Source organism: Hyperolius riggenbachi, chromosome 2 (genome assembly GCF_040937935.1).
Source record: "Hyperolius riggenbachi isolate aHypRig1 chromosome 2, aHypRig1.pri, whole genome shotgun sequence".
Lineage (NCBI taxonomy): Eukaryota > Metazoa > Chordata > Amphibia > Anura > Hyperoliidae > Hyperolius > Hyperolius riggenbachi.
The window spans coordinates 151,259,032-151,275,168 of NC_090647.1; the positions used below are offsets into that span (position 1 = coordinate 151,259,032).

The 16,137-nt window shown below is 42.8% G+C and overlaps 1 protein-coding gene across 1 annotated transcript in view; it reads left to right on the forward strand.

Moving 5' to 3' along the window:
* The window catches only part of DDX23 (DEAD-box helicase 23), a 37,130-nt gene extending 22,664 nt beyond the window's left edge, over window positions 1-14,466 (forward strand). The window contains exons 8-17 of the mRNA XM_068267691.1: window positions 317-429; window positions 1,803-1,946; window positions 3,921-4,146; window positions 5,955-6,100; window positions 7,878-8,055; window positions 8,236-8,478; window positions 9,555-9,706; window positions 11,843-11,951; window positions 12,174-12,348; window positions 13,962-14,466. Of these exons, the coding sequence (XP_068123792.1) occupies window positions 317-429; window positions 1,803-1,946; window positions 3,921-4,146; window positions 5,955-6,100; window positions 7,878-8,055; window positions 8,236-8,478; window positions 9,555-9,706; window positions 11,843-11,951; window positions 12,174-12,348; window positions 13,962-14,185 (1,710 nt within the window). The 3' untranslated portion in view covers window positions 14,186-14,466. The remainder of the gene's footprint in view (window positions 1-316; window positions 430-1,802; window positions 1,947-3,920; window positions 4,147-5,954; window positions 6,101-7,877; window positions 8,056-8,235; window positions 8,479-9,554; window positions 9,707-11,842; window positions 11,952-12,173; window positions 12,349-13,961) is intronic.
* The last annotated feature ends 1,671 nt before the right edge of the window (window positions 14,467-16,137 follow it).

Sequence of the window (16,137 nt, forward strand, 5' to 3'; positions counted from 1 at the left end):
CATCTATATGTATTTGTTTGATTTCAGTGGTATGAAAACTTCTAAGTAACTTTGGTTTATTTCTCCTCATGCTGCTTATTGAATAAACCAATTTAGTGTTCGTGAGATTTCCATGCCTTTAGTAAACCACTGTGTAAGAGGCCAGTGATATGTCAGTTGTATGACATGAATAGCAATATATTTAATTTCAGGCTTGCTCAGAACAGTTTAGAATGTACACTTCAGTAGGATGGGATAAGGAGGGTAGATAAAACTGAACAGATAATCATTTGGTGACATCATTTCCTGTATCCATGAAGTCTGCTCTATCTTCCAGGAGCGCTACCTTGGAGGGATAAAGAAGAGGAGGAGGACACGGCATTTGAATGACAGGAAGTTTGTGTTTGAATGGGATGCTTCAGAAGACACTTCCATTGACTACAACCCTCTGTAAGTGTATGCAAAGAGAAATACATGTAATGGCAGTAGAAGAATGCAGCAGTGTATATTCTGCCTTTTGTATTTGTGTTAGCACGCTATAGCGGTAGCCATGAAATAAAATGCATCAGTGAATGGTCAGTTTTCTCCTGAAACCGTATTATAGCACTCTGTACCTGAACCAGGGACTCAGATTGGTGGTATTTTGCAGATACTTCTTCCTGGATTTTCTAATGACTTAGTTACTGGCAGAACAGGGATCACATAAGATGGGTGCAGTGAGACATGCTAGAACCACCCTGCCTGGTATAGAGGCTGTTTCTCAGTTTATACATGGGCTGTGTATGTAAGTGTTTGTGTAAGTAGACTTTTGTATGAATTTTAAGTGTATTTGGAACTATTGTTTTTATTTTTTGTGACGCCTCATATTTTTTTAGCCTTACTGTGTGTTTTATATATAGGAAAGCACAGCAGTTAAAGCGGATCTGAGATGAAAAACTAACTATAACAAGTAACTTGTCTATATATCCTATCTAAAGTTTAGATAGTTTACACAGCAAATCTAGCTGCAAACAGCTTCAACAGAATATAATTATTTCTTCCTGTGATACAATGACAGCGGCCATGTTCTGTTTGTCACATTACACACAGGCAAGCTGATAGCATCTCCAGCCCTTAGCCTGTGAAAACCTAATTCCCCCTCCTCCCCTCTGCCTCTGAAATCTCTGGCTAGTAACACCTCCCCCTCCTCCTGCCCAGACTGAACTCCCATAAGCCCTTGCTAATGTCTGAAAATGCCAAGGCACTCTGAAAAGCTGTGGGTGAGGCTTGTTTAGTTTATAGGGAATTAGAGTATTAAAACAAAAACAAAAAAGCATTTGGCTTGAGGAATGCCCTATAAACTATATGAAAGGAACACAATTATGCAATAAGTAAAAGTTTATCTCGGATCCACTTTTAAGTGAATAGCAGTCTGTCTCTATGGTGCTGGAATCAATTCCCATGAAGCTTAAGATTTGCGTAGAGTTTGTATGTTTCTCTTATGTTTTGGGGGGCATCTTTTGGGGCCTCTTGCTTCAAACTCAAAGCTTACTGCTTAGTGAATTGCCTGCTCTCATATTAGCTCTGTATGAGTGTAAGACAGGTGAGTGGACTATGAGTTACTTTTGGAATAGTAACATATGTGATTGGTTCTGTGTGAAATGATTCATTTGTGTATTGTTTTATTACTTCAGGCAATAAGTTGTATTTACTCAGTCTTGCTAGAAGTGTACTATTATCACTATTTTGGAATTGACATCCAGGGGAAATGATAATCTTTTAGCACCTTCTGCATGTTAGTAAATCAATCGTGCCTTCTTTTTCATGTGGGTTTCCTCTTTCAGGTACAAAGAGCGACACCATGTCCAGCTTCTTGGGCGAGGCTTCATTGCAGGAATAGACCTTAAACAACAGAAGCGTGAGCAGTCCCGGTTCTATGGAGACCTCATGGAAAAGAGGAGGACACTAGAGGAGAAAGAACAGGAGGAGTAAGTGGCCTTGTAAACTTTCCCCAGATTTAAAGAGAACCCGACTTGGTTCATAGCGTGGCCCCCTCACCGCTCCACTATGGCCCCTCGAGATTGGTAACATTATTTGTCGCCATCTCGGAGGTTAACACAGGGGAGAGGAATTCCCTGTTCAAAACACTCACCAGGGGCGTTCCTACAGGGTCTCCAGAGCTGCCAGCGGGCAGCTCTCCCTGGCCACGCCCCCTGCCACTCCCCTGCCTCCCTGCACGCTGTGAAAGACACACAGTCTCTCCTTGCCGCGTCATGACCCAGAGGAGCAGTGGTTTTTGTGGCTACCTGATCCGCTCAGCCCCCCGGATCAGGTAGGCTACTTTTTATTTTTCATTTGATGAGCCCACCTCAGGCTCTCTTTAAAGGACTTACGAGGCCAAATTATTAAAAAAAAAAAAGTACCTGCATCTCTTTAAAAGACACGGACGACGCCATCCGCGCCCTCCGTGTCATTCCGCCGGGTGGATCGTGGTAGCGTGGATCGGGGGGTTGGCCCTAGAGCTGCGCAGCCGCACTCGCGGCAGGTGCGGACTGCGCAGCAGCGGCCAGCTCCGGCGGCCATATTGGCAGAGGCAGGAGAGCCCGACCCGGGCCCTGCGGTCGTGACAGGCGGGGGGGGTCTATTGAGCGGTGGGGACCCGGCGGAATGACACGGAGGGCGCGGATGGCGTCGTCCGTGTCTTTTAAAGAGATGCAGGTACTTCACTTTTTTAACTTTTTTTTTTTTTTTTTTTTAAATAATTTGGCCTCGTAAGTCCTTTAAGGAAACGTCAGAGTACACAAGACTATGACTGTACTATACATGTTTTTGTTCAATTTAGTTGTTTTACCAAAGTGGAAATAAATGTATCTGTCTAATGATCAAAGGTGACACTTGCAAACCCTTTTCATAAATTAAATGAACTAATTGGATAGGAAATTAAAAAACGACTCATTGGTCTGCCCACTTTAAAACTACAACCTTATGAGCCTTAATGCCACTGGGATTGAAACAGTCAAACATTCTGAGAAGGTAAGCGTGTTAAACTGTCACAAAGAGAGGGAGGTGTGGATTTATACACTGAGGACATTAAAACCAGGGGGTTTCAACATCGATTTTGATCTGATGTGGTGTTTTTTTACCTAATAATTGTCAGGTGTAAAATATGTAGTTAGAGTTCTGAGTTAAGTTAGTGGTAAAAAGTACATGGCCCCTTTAAATGCAAAAAAGGAAGACACCCTAATTGATGGGGATTAAACTTCAATTATGTTATGTAAGCCACTGGTAGTGTTTTAGTTGTATGCTGAGCGAGCACCAGGACCTTTTTTAACCATACATCTTCAGTTGGTAGCAGCTAAATGTATTTAAAAACCTGTTTCATTTACAAACACTAAATAGTAAATGATGCCCACATAAACCCAGCAGGTTTCATTACTATAGAGTTTGGTATGTCTCATGTACATGGTACAATTTCCCATCAGATCAGATCTATTAGACGGATCTATTAGATAATTTCCAACCGGTCCAATCGGATTGCGTTAGATTTTGCAATATATTTTGGGTACTTATTAAAGCAGAATCTATCGCAAAATTGATCTGAAACAATTTGGACGTCTACACACAATCCATCTAATAGATATATCTATCTGATGGAAAATTGTACCATGTAGATGAGGCTTTAGAGATTCTTTCACTTAAATACATGAAAAAGTGAGGGAAATCTTCCAACTTGTTCGAAAAGCAATAATGTTGTATGCTGTTGTAGTAGTTGTAGTGAAAAAATAGGCAACAAAATCTGTATATACATGGTTTGTACATGATAGGATAAACCTAACCAGTAATACAAGTACATGTTGGGGACCTACAGTTTGGAGTAAAAGCCCTGGTTAGTTTTTGTTGCTTGAATTGTGTATAATTTGTTCAGAAATTTTGGACATCCTGCTGATCTGTACATTTTACAGAGTGCGCCTGCGCAAGCTGAGGAAGAAAGAAGCCAAGCAGCGCTGGGATGACAGACACTGGTCTCAGAAGAAGCTAGAGGAGATGACAGACAGAGATTGGCGTATCTTTAGGGAAGACTACAGCATTACAACAAAAGGTGGCAAAATTCCCAATCCAATCCGCTCCTGGATTGACTCCTCCCTGCCACCACATATCCTGGAAGTTATTGACAAGTGTGGTTACAAGGTAAGCTGCCATTAAAGGCAAGACTTGTACCCTATTTCCACTATGCCCCAATATGGGCTGAATCTTCAGCGTTCCCCAGCATACAAGAGGGGTGGGGAAACGCTGCCTTTCTCACCTATGGCAAACACTGGTGGCTCCTAGTGGAAACCGGCATTCGTTTATAGTTGTGTGTGCTCTAGAAATGATTATCTTGTTTAGTATAATGTCACTTAACCACTTGAGAACCGCGGTGTTAAACCCCCCTAAAGACCAGGCCATTTTTCATTAAATTGGCCACTGCAGCTGTAAGGCCAAGCTGCAGGGCCATGCGACACAGCACACAAGTGAATTCCCTCCCCCCCTTCCTTTCTCCCCACCAACAGAGCTCTCTGTTGGTGGGGTCTGATCGGCATGCCTGGGGAAGCACATATGATTTAATGGCCGCAGGGGAACACAGAGCGGATCGGATGATGATCGAGTAGCGGTGACGTCAGCACCCTCTTCAGCCAGTGTGTCGCTCTGGCTTTGTATCATCTCTATGATGCTCACTAGCTGCTTCTTGAGACATAGCCATAGCGACACATTGGCTAAAGATGGTGCTGACGTCACTGCTACTCGATCTGCTCCATCCAATCCGCTCTGTGTTCCCCTGCAGGCATTAAATCATCAGTGCTTCTCCAGGCATGCCGCTCCACCCTGGCCATCCGATCCGCGGTACAAGGCTGCAGGCAAGTCATGCTGGCATCTGCTCCGATCCTGTCTCCGCAAGCCCGCTCAATTCAGTCTACCTTGCCGGCATCATAGCTGCACACAGGGTCCCTACCGGCAAGCCTGCTCGCTGTCAGTACAGACACTGGTTTCCTTGCTGCACAGAGAGGCTTATAAAACTCTCCATGGGGCAGAGTTCCTCAAATACAGTAAATGAAAAGCTGTGTCTGAGCACCTATTTGCATAATAAATCCATGCAATTTAATAAAAGTTAAGCCAAGCATAGATCAGCGGTTTCTACTTTGCAGTACAGTTTTTACAGATGTACAGGTTTTTTTACAGATGCTTTCACCCTTCTCTGTTGCAACAATACTGTAACAGAATCAAGTCTTATAGCTTCTGCCTACAATCCTGGCACCTTCCTTCTAGGGAGAGACTAGCCAGTGTCCTATTTTCTGGACACAATGTCCATTATTGAAACTCAGGAGCTGCTCCATTTCCTACCCTCGGCTAATATGAGTCGATCACTTTTTTTCTGTTTTCTGAGGAAAACGTTGGCGGGTCGGCTTATATGCGAGTACATACGGTATGACATGCACGTAATTGTGGGGCATGATTGCTTTCCAATACAAAAGATAGAAGCCCTGCAAAACGGCTCTTGAATTACTCTTCAAAAGTAGTTTTGCAGCGACTTTGTGGGAGATTCTGTATTTTTAAATAAAGTTTAATATGTGCACGGGATGTTGGCAAAGTGAACCTTGGGATGCCCGGAAATTAGTTTAAAATGTATTACCCTAGGTTTTCACAACAAACGAAAAAGATATTCAGAAGCACTGTATGATAGATTGAAGAGTGCTTCCTAACACTGGACAAATTGCGCTACATATCGCCCTGGGGAACAGTGCACAATGTACTTGTGCGATAGCAAGTGCTGCAGTGATGCCCAGTGGGACCCAGGCCTTAATTTTTCTGCAAATATTGTGGATTCTTGTCTGTACTTCTTTCTGAAACATCTTGTTATCCTAGAATTACAAGCCCAGTGTGCAGTGCCAATGTATTGTTATTTCACTTATTGATCAAAGCTAAAATCTATATTTGGTATTTCCTTCTGCTTTGTTCAGGAACCAACACCTATTCAGAGACAAGCCATTCCTATTGGTCTGCAGAATCGTGACATCATTGGTGTGGCTGAGACTGGTAGTGGTAAAACAGCTGCTTTCCTTATTCCTCTGCTGGTCTGGATCACCACTTTACCCAAGATTGACAGGTTAGAGACTATTATTGTTCAGGCTGATTTGAAAAAGGTTTACCTTTGTGCTCTCCATTCTGTATTAGGACTGCCTTCTTTATACCAGTTCCAGATGCTGCTAATTGAATTCTACGCCGTTTTTTGAAACTCTTATTTCGGTCAGGGTATAGATTTCAATAGCATGTCCCTGCATGCTATCACTGTTGCCCTGGAATTTTATGGGCACCTAACCCTGTGAACACTGAGCCAATCACAGTAATCACAGAAAATGGGGGGGGGGGGGGGGGTGATGACTCTGGGCCTTAAGTTGCCAGAGCAGCACCATCCTGAATTGCTTAAAGTGAACCAGAGACAAAGCACTCTCATGTATTTTACCATATAGGTCAGTGGGAATATTAGAGAAAACGCCTACCATGCTTTCTGTTTCATTCTGCACTGCACCGCTTGTTTCTTATCAGACCTGATAAATCCCCGACTGAGCATTCAGTCTGGCTTTGCTATGACTCAGCTATGATTCCTGAGCAGAGCCAGCAGGGGGCAGGCTTGGACTTGAAAAGACATGAGAGAACACAGACTGAGCTATAAATATTCCTGAGCAAAGCCAGACTGAATGCTCAGTTGGGAATTTTATCAGTGCTGATTAGCAGCAAGCTGTGCAGTGCAGAATGAAACAGAAAGCAAGGTGGGTGTTTTCTCTAATGTTCCCACTGATCTATATGGTAAAATACAAGAGGGTGCTTCGTCTCTGGTTCACTTTAGAACTTCCTCTCTACTCTAAAACATGCGCAACAACATAACCTTTATAGAAAAGCATTCATTTCTTACAGTTGATACAAATCCTGCAGTTTGTCTATTCCTGCTTTCATGAATGCAGACATATTATTAACATCCTGTGCTTTCATATGAGCTTCTGTCGTGGCAGTCATGTGACACGGGGGAGATCAAATTACAATTTGTGATTAGATACAGATGAGGAGGAATTAGGCTATACTCTCTGAATAAATACAGGGTGCATTTCTCAGCTTACCTTCTGTCCTCTGCAAGAGTTCAGGTCCACTTTAAGTGTTTATTTTGTTGAACAGATTACTGATAATTGTAAAAAATGGCCAACCTCTTTGGGGGTCTAGAGAAATGTGTCTTGTAGGCATAATTGTATGATCAGGAGTTCTGCTAAGCAGGGTTGAGCTCCGGATAAAATTCAGATGAAATTCAAATGAGTTTCATTCGGATTTCATCCTTTAATTACTGCACCTGAGCGGGTGTGTGCGGAGGGGTTAAACTTACCCAGCAGCCTTCTTCTTTTACCCGTCCCAAGCTGCGTTCCAAGCCGCGTCACGTGACTACAAACACTTCCGGGTTGAAGGAGGAAGCATATATTAGTCACGTGATGCGGCTTGGAACGCAGCTTGGGACGGGTTAAAGAAGAAGGCTGCTGGGTAAGTTTAAACACGCACGCACACACGCGTGTCCAAGCTGCCAACCTGGAGCTCTAGAGCTGTAAGAGTGCTGCCTACTACTGTGCTGCCCCAGTCAACATGTTATAAGTTATACAGTTGTGGGTAAGCCTGTATAGATGCAAATCAATGTCTGTCAGCATTTTGTAAGTTCGTAATGAAAAAAAATCGGTAATATCTGTTGATTGTAATAGTTGCCATTACAAAACACTGATAATACATCGAAAATTTCGAGACAGCATGTAAGTAATGACTATTGCTGCAGCATTGGCAGGCACCCAACTGCAAAAATTTCTCTCACGCTGCATGGTCCTAACTTAGTTTGTTTCTCTGATTTTTAGAATTGAAGAGTCCGATCAGGGACCTTATGCTATTATTTTGGCACCAACAAGAGAGCTGGCCCAACAGATTGAGGAGGAGACCATTAAGTTTGGAAAGCCACTGGGTATTAGAACTGTGGCTGTAATTGGTGGTATCTCCCGTGAGGACCAAGGCTTCCGCCTGCGAATGGGTTGTGAGGTAAGTGTTACTGCAGACCACTAACATCATTTTGTTTCTCTTCATTTTCACAGTATCTGGTCATGTCCTGCAATCATAAGATAATTTACAGCAACAAAAATAACTGCTGCATTTTGCTTTGCATATCCTGTATTTTGCAAAACTTTTCATTAACAATTGACTTTCTGTTACCCCTAAAAGATTGTGATTGCCACTCCTGGCCGTCTGATAGACGTGTTAGAAAATCGTTACTTAGTCCTCAGTCGCTGTACATATGTGGTACTGGATGAAGCTGATCGTATGATTGACATGGGCTTTGAGCCTGATGTCCAGAAGATCCTGGAGCACATGCCGGTCACCAACCAGAAGCCGGATACAGATGAAGCAGAAGACCCGGAAAAGATGACTGCCAACTTTGAGTCTGGAAAGCACAAATACAGACAAGTAAGTTGCGCCATTAACCCTTACACTGCCAGCTATTTTTTTTAAGAAGGCTACACACTAGTGCAAGTTATGTTTGTATTGTGTCTTGCCCAAATCTACATGCACTAAAGTCCTCATTCCCACAGATGTAGGGATTGTCATTGTGCAAATAAATTTGAATTATGCTCATTATTGTAATACAGAATTGTGCTAATTATTATGAAAATCTAATATATAGAAAGGTCTAATCAAATCTTGCAGTGGAAACATTTGATTGGTCTATAGATTTGCTGTAATATTTGCTAATTCTGCATCAACTTAGAATTATTTGCATATTTTAAAGTGTACTAGAGACTATGTATATTAAAGATTTTTTTTTTACTTACCTGGGGGCTTCCTCCAGCCCCATAAGCATGGATGCGTCCCTCGCCGTCGTCCTTACTGACTCCGTTAAGCGGCAATCAGCTCCGGTATTCGGCTCAGTGACGTCAGCAGTGGATCTTCAGCGCATGCGCGGACCTTCTGCACTAGCACAGAAGACCCCGACTGATGTCACTGAGTCAGACTGAGCCTGACTGAGACAAATACCGGGAAATACTGTTCTGCTATCTGCCAAACACAATGTTCTGCCCTAGGGAAAGGGGATGGGGCAATGAGTGGAAGCAGGATGCAATTATATCAAGGTTTTTTAGCTTTCCTGATCGATGTCTACCTGTCTGCAGGTGCCAGAGGGCATACCTGCACATAATTTGAAAAAATTTGAAAAGGCACCTGAAAAAAATCACATATGATGATTTCAGGTACCTTTTCAAAATGTGTGCAGGTATCCCCTCTGACACCTGCAGTCCTTATTATTCCAATATACAGTATAAAGGTTTGGCCTGCAATCTGATTTGTACAGCATCTTCCTGCGATTCTCCATACAATCTGACCTGCAGTAATGTGGCCTGTGTTGGTAGACATGGACTAGTTTTAACAAGTCTTATCATTCTCTTCTATACAGTGTAAAGGCGCGTACACACGCCTGATTTATTCAAACGACGGGTGTGTACACGTCTTAAGATCTGAGAGTAATTAGCATTTTCTTTGTTCTGTAGACGGTCATGTTCACAGCCACCATGCCTCCAGCTGTAGAGCGGCTGGCGAGAAGCTATCTACGACGGCCTGCGGTGGTGTACATTGGCTCTGCTGGTAAACCTCATGAAAGAGTTGAACAGAAGGTGTTCCTCATGTCTGAAGCAGAAAAGAGGTAAACTTTTTATCAATATATTTCTCAAATTTCTTTCCATCAGACCTATTTTAAAATGAGCCTTTTTTCTTACTCATACCTCAGTATACCTGATGCAATGTATGCTTGACTATCTGTCTCATTTCTTATTATACTTCACTGCTTGGAGTTCCTCAAACCTCGGTGTACTTCAGTTCCCTTTGCCTTGTAGCTCTTTGCAACTCCCTATCCTCTGTTTCCTTTCTCATATGACCTCACCCACCTCTTAAGCCCCATCTACACCATGGGACATTGAAGCGATCCGGCGGCTCGATTAGCCGCCGGATCGCCTCTTCCGCGTGCCCGCCGCGTCCCCGCTCGCCGCGCATGCGCCGCATTCGATTCCCCGCTCGTGCCCGCTCGCGCCGCTTATCTCCCGCACGATTCCCTGCCATTGTCCCCTCGCGGGGATCGAGCAGGGAATCGGCGGTGCGAAGATCCGTCCTGCCGGATCTTATCAATCGAGCCGCATCAGCGGCTCGATTGATAAGGAGCATCGCGGCCGCATCTACGCGTGTAGATGCGGCTTTACTCAGTGTACCTCCATCCCCAGTCCTCATTGTATCACTGTCTTCTCTGTTATTGCACATTTTACCTCACATACCTCCTTTCTGAGTATACCTCTGGCTTCTTTACATTCAGCCCAAGTACAATTTTGTGCCACTCACCTTTCTATGAAAGTTAGATGTATTTCTTGTTTTATACATCTGATTCATAACATTTCATTCGAGACATTTTGCAACATCTTAAACATCAACAATGACATGTCTTGTAATCCAAACCTCACAGTACAAGCCTCCAATATAACTTTATTTTTTCTGGACCTCATTATGAGGTAGACCTCTCTTCTTTTCCCATTGTACTCTATTTCTTTCAATTTTTCATAACCTCGACAGTTTATTCTCATCGCCACATAGCATCTAATTATATCTTGCATACTACGTACCTCTTTAATTCACCCTTCTTCGTACTAAACCTTTCCACCAAAACCCATGCAGTGCTCAGCAGGCACACATTCATTCAACTATCATTTCAAGATGAAAACTGCATTAAACTCCATTAAGTTGACCCTGCACTTGTTTTAGGTCAGATATCAGACGGAGCATTAGTACTTGAGTGTGCAATGCTAACATTAAAGAGAACCTGTAACAAAAAAAAGTTCCCCTGGGGGGGTACTCACCTCGGTAGGGGGAAGCCTCAGGGTCCCAATGAGGCTTCCCCCACCCCTGTAGCTGCAGGCAGTCCAGCGCTGGCTCCCCCGAAGTGTCCCGGAATACTCCCTTGATAAGCGCTGATTTATTTACCTTTCCTGGCTCCAGCGAGGCCACTGTTGCGGCTCTCCGCACGGAGATAGGCAAAAATAGCCGATCTCCGTCGGGTCCGCTCTACTGCACAGGCGACTTGCGGCTGCGCAGTAGAGCGGCCCGACAGCGATTGGCTATTTCTGCTTATCTCCAAGGCGGGGCCGATACTGCGCCTGCGCTGGAGCCGGGAAGGTAAATATTTACATCCCCGCTGTTTGGGGGAGTTTATTGCCGCTGCCGTGGGACTGAGGAGGACGGGGGAAGCCTCAATTGGATCAGGAGGCTTCCTCCACCCGAGGTGAGTACCCCCAGGGGAGGTTTTTTCGTTACAGGTTTTCTTTGAAATATACATAAATACGCCAGTAAATGTTTTCTTCGGGACTCTACCCCATTTTCTCTCTCTGTGGCTAAGGAAATTTCCCATGTGAATCTGTGCATCGGCCCTCTACATTCCTCTCCGTCACCGCACTCTTGCCTCTCCTCCCTCTCCCTGGCCCTCGTTCCTTGCTTTATGTTCTGAAGCAGAGCAGGGGGCAGATGATCCAGAAGAGCTGGGCAGACCTGGCTTTTCACTGATGATGTGGTGATGTCATTCTTGCATGCATATTTCAGATCACAAGGCAAGAGGAGGCCCCACAAGGTATTTAGGAGATATGGGACTTGTGCAACGTTGACATTAAGGGTGCAGCCTCACTATCAAGAAAATATAACTCCTGGAGTCATTTCTAATTTAAATATTAGTGTGTGTAAGGAAAAGTATGGTTCATGTTGATGTTACTTTTATTTATTAACCCCCGAAGTATTCCTATTTTAGGAAGAAGTTGCTTAACATCCTGGAGAAAGGTTTTGATCCACCAATCATCATATTCGTCAACCAGAAGAAAGGTTGTGACGTTTTGGCCAAGTCTCTTGAGAAGATGGGTGTACGTATAGCAATTCAATTACTTTTTATTAGACTGTATGAGCGCTAACATTTTTTTAAACTCTAAACTCCTTTTATATGCTCAAAAGTTCTCTTTGTAGTACTTTAATATTTTGAGATCCCTGTAAAATGAAATTATCTGGGAAATCCTATTTTATGTGAAGTAATTGTATGCAGGATTTTGGATGAAGGAGATGGTTGACCATGTTTGTTTTCCCCCCAGTACAATGCTTGTACTCTGCACGGTGGTAAAGGTCAGGAGCAGAGAGAATTTGCTCTGTCCAATCTTAAGGCTGGAGCTAAGGACATTCTGGTTGCCACTGATGTGGCTGGAAGAGGTATCGATATCCAGGATGTATCCATGGTGGTGAACTACGATATGGCTAAGAACATTGAAGGTATGCCCTTTTTATTCCTTCTCAGTGTTGCTATTGTTACACCTGAGTTTGAAACATTTATACTGTTACCTACAGCTAAACCCCACACCAGAGATCTTGTCCTTTTAGGTTAAAGTGGAATTTCGGCCAAACTGTTTCTTCCTTCTAATTTAAGATATGCTTGGCAAGACATATCTGTTATGACCAATCATAGGCCCTTACACATGTTTATTTGCATTACTAGTAAAATTAAAAAATGCTGTCTGTGTCCCATTAGAAAGATTTTGCCTGACTTTGTGTTATTGTTTGACCATGACAGTATACAGGAAGTAAATGGAAATGTCCTAACCATAACCCAGGCTGCTGTAGAAATCAGACATTTTCTAACCTTTTTCTATTCTATCCAAAACTTAAGTGTAATGCCACTTTCAGTCACACAAAACTCCACACCAGATGAGCTATATACATAGAAAGTATGTAAACTGTGTTACTGAGACATACTGGCTGCTCTTTGGATCTGAATGGGCAGTACACTGTATTAATTTGAGTTTACAGAAACCGGACATCACCAGCATCCCCCACATTGTGTCCCTGGCATTCCCTTTCTTGCGTAATGAATGGGCCGGTGCAGTAAATCTAGAGATGCTGGAAATTTTGCTTCCTGATATGTGCAGAGTTCTGGGGAAGCCAGTGGCACAACCAGAGAAAGTGGCATCTAAATGAAAAGTCCTAAGTACACACGCTGATGCTTCTATGGAATGCAGCAAGTTTAGTTAGCTTTTTGTACCTGTATTGATAAGTTGCATGCACTGAAAACTTAAATGTAGCAGTAGTAAATATTCTATAACTAGCTGACGGTCTGGCGTTGCCCGGGTATGTATCTGGCTGGTGTTGGCCCCGCCTACTTTCTCTTACCCTGACGCAATTACTCAATGACCTAGTTTGTGAGCTTTGCAGTCTTTGGCATCAATAATTTGCCTTGAAATGAAACAAATCTGATTGGCTGTGGCTCCACCCCCTTTTCTGAATTTGAACCCCAGTCACCCAATGATCAACTGTCAACTGTACAAGGTTTGAGGCTTGTGCCATTAACAGTGCAAGAATGGCAGCAATTAAATAGTCCCCTTAAAAATCAATAAGTGAATTTTGATTGGCTTTTGTAGGCTCCACCCACTTTTTTGAATATTAATCCAAGTAACCCAGTGACCAACTGTGCAAATTTTGAGAACTCTGCCATTAGCAGTGTAAGAATGGCTGCAGTTTACATTTTCCCAGTGAAATTTGTATCTGTCTCCACCCACTTTTTGGTTATGGGGATAAAAAGTATCCTATGTGTTATTCCAGGGAATGTACTACGTGTGTGCCAAATTTTATTCAAATCCATTCAGCCATTGTTGCGTGATTGCGTAACAAACGATATGTGCATTGTCAAAGGTGTTACCCTTTAAAATATATATTTATAACTTTTATGTGTATATACTGTTACATCCATAGTATGTGCTGGTGTTTATAAATGTAATATTATGTTAGGTGTTTCCTTTTTTCCTGTCTGTACAAGTGTCATAATCTATGCTGTGGCATTGTGCTGTGAGTCTATGCTCAGTTCTCTCTATTTTCTCCACTCCGTTCCACAGATTATATCCATCGTATTGGTAGAACTGGTAGAGCTGGTAAGAGTGGTGTGGCAATCACTTTCCTCACCAAAGAAGATTCATCTGTGTTCTACGACCTGAAGCAGGCTATCCTCGAGAGTCCTGTGTCATCCTGTCCACCTGAGCTGGCCAATCACCCAGACGCCCAGCACAAGCCTGGCACCATCCTCACCAAGAAGAGAAGGGAAGAGACTATCTTTGCTTGAGATGCACCACAAGATGGTGATCTGCGTATTTTAACACGTCTCAGTGCAGTGTCTCCTCACTTTAAATGGACTGACTGTACTTTGAACACAAGAGGCTATCGTCAGTCAGTGGCTTACTAGAAGATCTTCTTTATTCTTCTCCTGAGCCCTTCCAGATTTTGAACTGACATTTGCTTCTATAGTCTGATGTGCTGAGGGAAGTAGCCCAGCTATGTTCCTTATGGACTATGAGTCTCTTTCAATAAACCAGAGACAGTAACCCTCTGTAGATTTTGGGTATATTTTTCTGTCTGGTAATTTCCATTATCCTATCACAGCTCTCTGGGGATTTGTAATGTATATAGTGCAGTTAATTTGGTCAAAGTCATCAGAAGACCATGTTGGAGGCTTCTTGTCAAGCTGTGGCATACTTACTAGTTTTATTTATAAGGGGCTAATTTTGTGAATTCAGAAACATTTCTATTTGTCTTTGTACAAGACGCAGGCAATTTTTTGTGCATTTACTGTTTTTAGAAATTGAGCCAAATTCTTCAGTAAATTTAAACCTTTAAAAATGAAAGCCGTCATTGCTGACCCTCTGCTGAGAAATGTAACTTGTCATCTTGCTTTAATATTACTTTGTCTACAAGCATACAGATCAGAAATTCTGACTCCAGTCTACCTTTTCTAGTGTGTATAATGTTTTCAGTATTGTAGTCCAAGCATGGTTTTTAGAACCAAGCAACCAGCGTTTCTGCAGGGAGGTCCGGAGTGGTAGCCTCTGTTTCTCTTGTGACTTTTTGCTGTGACATTTCTGTTCAGGTACCCATTAATGATACAAATCTGACCACTTCTATGGAAAGTGGAGGACTACCTAAAGGTGCCCGTTAATGTTACAATCTCCTGTGTGATTGATCAGACTGGGCATTGTTGGTGCTACCGAGCGACAATAAACCATTTACGGATCAATTCTACTGAGCACAATCAGATCGATTGTGCTTTTCTTCCCCTTTCTGGGCCCAAATGATCATTTCTGATTAATAGCAATGATTGGTTTGGCCAGTCAATCGTTCTGGTGGTTGTACTTTTAATGGGCACATTTTAGCATCCATTCAAAGTATATTCGCTCAGTTTACTTTTTTTTACTATCTAGATTTGGTAAGATTGTACAATCAAAATTGTATCATTAGTGGGCACTTTTACACATGCACCTTCTTTACAGTTGCCCAACAGTACCGCTTTATAGATTAAAATAAAGTGAGTCCCCATACTAACATTAGTGTAGTGAACTCAAAGTTCTAGAGCTGCAGCCACTAGGGTGCGCTCAGTAGGCAGTGGTAGTGTTGGGGAGTCTTGCTCAAGGACTCCTTACTGAATAGGTGCTGGCTTACTGAACAGGAAGAGCCAAATTTGAACCCAGGTCTCCTGTGTCAGAGGCAGAGCTCTAACCATTACACTATCCATGTAAACAATGACAGTGATAAGATAATATTTTAGAGCAGAAGCCAAAAAAGTAATACAGGAACATTGTATTGTTGATTAGAGCATCACTGTAATTTATTTTAAGCAATTCTGAATATTACACTAACTTTAAAATCATGCATCTAGCTATTCAGAACTACGAATGTCTTTCTGAGCACAGTATATTTACCTGATAACTGGGTGGTAATATGAGTCTTGTCCTCAGTAACCAGCGAGGAGGAATGATAATAGACTGGAACAGCTGAGCTTGCATTAGTTTGAGCCAGGAATGAGGGCGTAAATGAGGCTGGCTGAGATCCTGGATACATAGAGAAGGTTGGTGTCACCTGGGCTATTATAGTGCCTGAATCCTGGGGAGGCTTTTAGCAAAACAGTTCATCATTCTGTACCCTACTTATGTGTTCTTTCACAGATCATCACAAAATATGATGGTCATTACAGGTGAGTGATTTAGGAAAGATCCACACTGAATGCAGGAGAGCATCATTCCT